The following is a 7640-nucleotide window of genomic DNA, read 5'->3' on the forward strand; positions in this document are numbered from 1 at the left end:
GATAGAATCAAAGGTGAAAATAAAAGATATTTTATCTTTGTAGCTATCATGGAGTAGCATAGTAATAGTAGAAGATAACATGCCTTCAACTCCAGCATTCTTGTCATCATGATTGTCACTAAGTATGGTCCTTTAGGGATAGAGTGTTTAAAAAAATTTGATACTAAGAATTGTTGTTGCAGAGTCTAATTTGAAAAAATAAGTTTCATCAAGAAAACATCAGAAGTAACTTAAATTTTACAAAGAATAAAAAGATATACTTTATAATCATTTAATTCGTAATCAATTTCTAGATAGATTCTAAATTTTGATTTAGATTCAAGTTTGTATCTTTGAATGTTCTTATTTTTTATGAATTTTTTTTTTTTAATACTATTATTGAGCTAATATTTAGATTTGTTTTGAAGAAAAAAGTAGTCAAGATGCATACCTTGGTTTGCTCAAGTAGGGTTGCAATTTATGAGTTGAACATTAATATGGACAACTTCAACTTAGAAAAATAAAAATATGCTCCTACTTATCAATATGATTTATATCTTATTCAATATATATATATATATATATATATATTAGATATCTTATTTTGTTGAAGAGTACGAGCAATTAAAGTATGATACCTTGGTCTTATAGATATTTGATGAATTCTTGCAACATGAACTCTCCTCCTTCCTTAGATTGAAGCAAAAAAATGTAGGTTGAGGTTAGTTACTCAATTAATATATAAAATTTCTTTAACATTTCAAGACATTGATCTTTATAATCATGAAGTAGATCTAAGATTTTTTTAGAAAATTTGTCAATAAATACAATAAAATAATGTGAATGAGCTAAAAATTTAACTAAGAGAGGCCCGCATACATTGACATATATAAATTGTAGAGGTTTTGAGGTCCTAGATATTGTTACTTTAAAATTTTGGATTCTACTTTATTTATCTTAATAACAATGACTGCATATTTGAGTTTTTATTAAAAAAAATATAAAGTTTTAAAACTAAATTAATTATTTATATATGTTTAAGGTTCTTATAGTTCAAGTGCCCAAAAAGCAAGTACTAGAGATATGTGAAAGGTTTAGTAGATTTATGAAGTGTTTTTAGTTTAAAAAAATTTGTATTCTACTTAGGTACCTCTATTGATTTAATTTAAGTATTAATATATAAGTTATGTATAGCTAATTTTTCTAACTTCTACAATATATTTTCAAGATCTCTTTTATCTTTACCTATGATTCTATGTGGCTTATTTGCAAAAATAATAATGCATTGTTTGGGTCTAAAAATGCAAAAATTACCAATATTTGTGATTTGTTCTATAAACAAGTTATTTCTTCTTAGACCATAGACATAGCAAAATTCTTTCACGATTTTTATTTCTATAGTAGGCATTATACAAGTTTACAGATCTTTATCCTAAAATTACATAGATATATTTTTTAGTTGAAATTATTGTATTGCTTTGAGTATGTTCTATCTAATCAAAAATACAATAGTCTCTAGTAAAATGCTTCAAAGCATCAAAGTCTAAAATCCATTTACTATCACCCTTGTCATTGAAAGCTAATAGTTCAAACACTTCTAAGATACTTTCATTATTTGATAGATTAGAGGAAAGTAGGATGTTTATAGAATTCTTTAATGATATTAATGCCATAATTATTTTTTGTTGCTAATATAAAAACAAATATGCTTGAATTTTAAGCACTAAGGCAAGTATTAGGATTAGAGTTTGTATAGCCTTGGTGAAAAATCATGTTAGTTAGTGCACAACAGATATTTGAAGTGTGCTCTTCTTTGTTGCATCAATGACAAAAGAATGAATCTTATAATTGTCCTTGTTGGTAATAACAAGGTCCTTAAAGTCTATTTATTCTATCAACAAGGTCCTTAAAGTCTATTTATTCTATCTTAATTCCAACCTTAGCCATGTGAATGTCCTTAGTAGAGTTTATTGTGATAGAGATTTTGAATCTGCATAATAAGAGCTTTATTAATATATTATTGTGTAATAATACAACCATTAGGTTAAATATATATATATATATATATATATATATATATTATAAAAGAGTCTAATTGAAAATATATAGTAAAAAAATGTAGATAAATGATAGGCAAATAGTAAAATCTATTAATATTGGAATTGTTTTTTATAAAAATGGATTCAATTTACCTTGTAGAGCCATAAATAAGTCAAAAAAAGGTAGATTAAAAAATAAAGAATATAGATATATGTAAGAAAGAGTTAGAAGTTAATTTTAGTAAAAATTACCTCAAAAAGATAAGAATTGATATCCAAAGAGGACTAGTTTCTAACCAAGGTTGAAATCAGATTCTAAGATATAAAACCAAGAACCTACAGTGACTCCAAAGTTCTTTGTAAATTAGAAAGTAGAATTTGAGAATAAACTTTTAAAAAAAATTTTGAATATTAGTTTCATATCATTTGGATTAATCCTAAATCCTAAAATTTGTATTAAATTTTAGTTGGAATTATTAGGATTTGTTAAAGATTTCATTAGGATTTAATTAAGATTTAATTAAAATTTATATTTTTTATATTTTTTAAAGATTTTTTTATTATATCTATTTTATTAAGATTAATTTATTATTTCTTTATGTTTCTTTTGTAAGTTATTGAGATTTCTTTTGGATTTAATTAAAGATTGATTAGCATTGTTATAATTTAATTAAATTTTATTTAGAATTCTATTAGAATTATTAAGATCATCTTGTTGCAAGTTCCATTTTTCCTTCCACAACTTAGTATTTAGTACATTCTCAAGCAAACTTCACATAATACAACAACATTCTTAAGATTTTTTGAATGTCGCATTAGTTTCTTCTATATGCAAATAATTCCATAATTCTTCTAGAGATAGTAAGTTTATTTTTTTTTTCATGTGAATCATGAGTTTTTCAAAATGTTTTAGTAAGCAATTTAGTGTTCTATGAACTAAACTCCAAGAGGTTGCATCAACTCTATGGCTTTTAGATCCCCAATAACATCATTAATGAATTGCATTAAAAAAAAAAGTGTTTTGGTATTTGCTCATTTGTAGGTATTTTCATGAATTTAATACAACCATGGTGTCAAAAATAGTATTTTTGAGAAATATATTCTTAAGAAGGTTTTGGGTAGTTTTAAGATCTTAAATATTGAAGATGATGTAGTATAGATCTAGAACAAGGGAGAGTTGTAAAAAGGCCTTCATGCATCTCATTTCCTTGTAATTCACATCAAGTATACATGATGTGGTAGTGAAGTATTTTACTCATACTCCATTTTTTTTTTTGTCGTTATTCATAGAAGAGTTGTCTTTGAGTTCAATGAGATTCTATAGATCTTCTTTTTTAAAAATACTCTACATCATCATGGCCTAATGTTAGTAGTTTTTGAGTCTTATCAACATAGTTTCTTTTAAAGATATGCTCTTGTAAGTACTTATTTTGTGTTCTTTTGTAGGATATAGAGATATACTACAAAATGTTTGAAAAGTAGCAGAGGTATAAGCATTGAGGAGAAGAAAATAGAAAGAAAAAAAATTAGATCTAGAAAAATAGAGTCTTATATAAAAGCTTAGTATAAGTAGGAAAAAAGAATTAGATAGAAATATAAAAAATAAAAAATAAAAAATAAGGACAATGTTTATAGATGCTATTATATTATAAATAAAAAAAAAATTGATAAACAAGGAAATAAGCCAATGTTTATTAATAATGAAAAAATAGAAAGAACTTTGATAAAACAATAATGCTTTAAAAAACACTCTAGGAAAAAATACTTGTTCTAATATTACAAAGAAATAATAAGAAGAATCAAAGGAAAAAATTCAAAGAATATAAAATAATATTCATATAGACTTTATTTAATAGATGGATGTAAATCTGACAATAAACAATATTATGTTTCTAATAGTATCCACTCAATGTGATATTCGAGATTGAATATTTGAGAATGCTTCAAAATTAAAGTTATCACAAGAGAGACTTCAAATCTTTTTTCCTATGAAAAGGATCTTGAGATCATCTTTGCCATTGTCTATTAAGTTTATAAGTTTTCTTATTCCCAAATTGGAGTGGTTACAAAAATTAAATATGGAAATAAAGTAGATCAATGTTAAGATTTAGGCGGATTGATTTAATATTTTCTTATATATTTAACATTATTATGTTATATAATCTTATTCATATTAGTGAAGCTAAGCTATATTTTTAAAGTTGAAAGTTATTCATGTATGACATCATTGATTTGTTGCAACTTTAGCTTATTAACAGAATAGGTCTTCCTTAATTAGTGTTGAATTCTATTAAACCTCAATTCTAAATACATTTAAGTAGACAGAGTCATCGATGATGTATATATAACATTGTTTTTTACAATTTTGTATATGAGTAGATCACAAGTACATAGAAACAAATAGACATTGCAAACAAAATACGAAAGTCCTAAAGCTCCAAGATGACTGCAAACTACACAAGGTGACAAGTAGTTGTACCAAATAAGTTTACAATTGTGAATCCCAACCACGAAATCCTGCCCTTCCCCGATGAAAAAAAATATAACATGCAACAGTTGGATCCGCATTGTTTCAGAAAATAAATTACACAACAATTGGAAACACAACACGAATAAGACCTAAAAAGTAAACAAACCAGTGGCATCGGCAATTTCAGGACTGGATTGAAGACTTGAACAGTGTCGAAGAATGAACGAGAAACCGAGCCAACAGAATAGGATTTCTATAAATATAAATATAAATACATGGAATGTGCTGCTGTAGATTCACGATGAGCCTGTAAGATGCCGCCAACGAAGTTTCTAGCGGAATTGATCCGCTGGCTTCATGTTTATTGCCGCCGCTCTCGTTGTGGCGTCGCGTCGGAGGGAGACCGTGGCGCACAAGAGCACAACGTGGCCAACGCCAATCCCCTTACCTTTCACAACAGCCATTCCCTGGTCCCAACTCCCGGAATTCGCTTCTGGGTTGTTGCGCATCGCAGTAGTTCATTCTCTGAAATTAGGGTTTGAGGTATTCCATGGCAGCGCAGGAATTGCGATCTCAGCGATGAGGGATCCTGGGTTGTTCGCACTAGTTTGGGCCGACGGGATCTGGATGTCTGACAGGAAGGAGACTGGGTAAAAGGGGTGACCACCGAAGCGAGGTGTGTGTGTGCGTTTGTGTGAACTTAGTTTTGGCTTGGTGCCCGGAGTTGTGACGGGAGCCATGGCGGCCCTTGGCGCTACTAAATTCTTGGTGCTGGTCGGTGCGGGGCTCATGGGATCAGTGATGGTTAGCAATAGTAAGCTCGCTGACTTTGTTGGTGATCTCTCCAAGGTAAGTGTATTTTTGAATTCCACAATCTTTCCTGCGGTGTGGATGGGCTTTTTGCGATTTGTCGTTGGATTTATGTTTCTAAAGTTTGAAGCTTGAGTTTAGGGTTTCGGTGGCGATCGATGTAGAGCCTTTGATTCGCTTAATTTTGAAAGGCGAAATCCGTTTGTGGAGGAATTTGGCTTTCAGGAGTGACAGAGATGAGAGCGATGTTAGATAGCCGTAGGAATTTCCTAGTAATCTAGTACCACATCGAATTAAGTTATCAATGCGCTGTCAATCAGTGGAGTGAAACGGGGTGAATGGGTTTTTTGATCATCGATATTTACGATGATGCGGTCTTGTTAGGTTTTGTCGAAGCATCTGAAAGAGAACGGACAAAAGGGAGATGGAGTAGGAAAAGATGCTGCACTCAGTTTACAGGTTCGGAAACTAACGGAAGAGCTTCGAAATCTAGCCTCTTCCTCAGGGACAGTCACTGTTGTGCAATCAGGTTCCGGGTCAGGAACCTCGTTCACGTCATTCATCTTGCCAGCTGCTGTTGTAGGGGCTGCAGGTTACAGTTACATGTGGTGGCGTGGTTTCTCCTTCGGAGATATAATGTATGTCACAAGGAAGGGCATGAACAATGCTGTGACGGGGATGGGCAAGCAGCTAGATCAAGTCTCTGCAGCTCTTTCATCGACAAGGAAACACATGAATCAAAGGCTAGATAGTGTGAGCAGCAAATTGGATGATAGTGTTGTTGTAACAGGGTTGATTAAGGATCAAGTGGAAGAGGTGAAAGGCACGGTTGGGAGAAGTATATATGAAATTGGAAACGTTAATCGGAAGATGGAAGATCTAGGCGTGAAGATTAGTGAGGTTCAAGAGAGCCAGAATTTCGCCAATCAAGGGATTATTCTACTGGTTGAGTGGGTGCACCGTCTCAATCTCGTTGCTCCTGCCAAGAATCGAGAGCTTGCACAAAGTTTCAACTCATGGTATTTGAAGGCTAACAGTATGGAGAGATCCGCATCATCTTCAACTCTTCTCACTCTTCCAGGCCTAAAGCAGTTATTTTCAGAAGCCTTGGAACCTACGCCATTTAATAACTTCCCTGAGGGTACACCTGTAAGGGACTCTGATGAATTTAAATCACCTGGCTTGAACTTGCCAAGCCCTAGCTTGGGCTTTTCAAGCAATCATACTCCAGCGAGGACAAAGTCCGCATCCATGGTATCCAGGTCCTCATTTGGCCGGTTGTCTTCAGGTCTTTCTTCATTTGCTGGATTTTCGGGAATAGCCTGTTATCTTGCCTAATACTTTCCTGTCCTGACAGAATGTACATCTTGAATTATAGATTTTGTTTTTTTTTATTTTTTTTTTTAATTCATTCAAAGTTTGCGGGGTAGCTGTTCCCTTTTACCTTCTTTTCCTTATAACATAATTTTAAAATACGTAATAGTTTAGTTATAGAGAAAGAGATGTTTACAGGATCAAGGCCATTTATGGTTTCTGTCCCTACAGGTCTTGAAAGTAGATCCAGTATTGAGTTAAAGGAGAGGACTTTTGCTAAAATGATCCCTTACAATCTATTTTTATCTTTACAGAGGAGTTAAGATAGAAGAGTTTCGGATAAGAAGGGTGCGGCAAGCAGAATACTAAAAAAAATTAGTTTTTTTGTGTGGTACTTTTATTCCTAGAGTATTGACCCTTCGTGCTGAGAAGCATGCGACAATGGTCTCCTGCAGTTTGTGGAACTTAAAGACACTTGCAATTGCCCCGAATTCAATACAGCGATGTACCTTTCAGTACTTTGTCAGTGAGAATCTCCACATCTCCACTTGTAATGTTGAGAAGTTTTCACAACTATTAGCATGGGAACAAATCTTGTCATAACTCGCTTGAGCGTTATTCAAATCTATTATGAAATGATACAAGTCTCAGTTGAATCAGCCGCAGTTATGAGGAGTATTCAACCTGTGATTCCTTTTGGGATGGTGATCAAATGATAGCATCAGTTAGAAGTGTAGAAATTAAGTTGAGGAGTTGGGACTGTGATTCGAAGGTGGTTCAAGTGGTTCAATACGAGGAATATTTTTGGTTTAACTTGTGGTTGTAACTCAAGTTAAATAGTTTAGATTACAACAAATTCTATCACTAGGTCCATATTTTGTGCAAGAAAAATACATCAATTATTGTCTTTTATAATTGATTCTTTTATAACTAATAGAGATTATTTTGTAATTAATGAACATTATACTATTAGAAGAATATATTTCTAGACAACTTATCAATATGATTATCTATATGATAATGATATG

The 7640-nt window shown here is 31.7% G+C and overlaps 1 protein-coding gene across 1 annotated transcript; it reads left to right on the plus strand.

Moving 5' to 3' along the window:
* Positions 1–5203: 5203 nt before the first annotated feature.
* Positions 5204–7130, plus strand: LOC112291495 (uncharacterized). The gene is made up of 2 exons (XM_024538996.3): positions 5204–5337; positions 5683–7130. The coding sequence occupies exons 1-2, from the start codon at positions 5227–5229 to the stop codon at positions 6634–6636; spliced, it is 1065 nt and encodes a 354-aa protein (XP_024394764.1). The 5' UTR covers positions 5204–5226; the 3' UTR covers positions 6637–7130.
* Positions 7131–7640: the final 510 nt, after the last annotated feature.

This window comes from Physcomitrium patens, chromosome 1, assembly GCF_059467195.1.
Source record: "Physcomitrium patens ecotype Gransden chromosome 1, ASM5946719v1, whole genome shotgun sequence".
Taxonomy (NCBI): Eukaryota; Viridiplantae; Streptophyta; class Bryopsida; order Funariales; family Funariaceae; genus Physcomitrium; species Physcomitrium patens.

Excerpts from the sequence above, each read along its gene's own strand:
- LOC112291495 (XM_024538996.3), top strand. The coding sequence starts at position 5,227 with ATGGCGGCCCTTGGCGCTACTAAATTCTTGGTGCTGGTCGGTGCGGGG. Across the intron at positions 5,338-5,682 it reads TTGTTGGTGATCTCTCCAAG|GTTTTGTCGAAGCATCTGAA; the intron begins GTAAGTGTATTT and ends CGGTCTTGTTAG.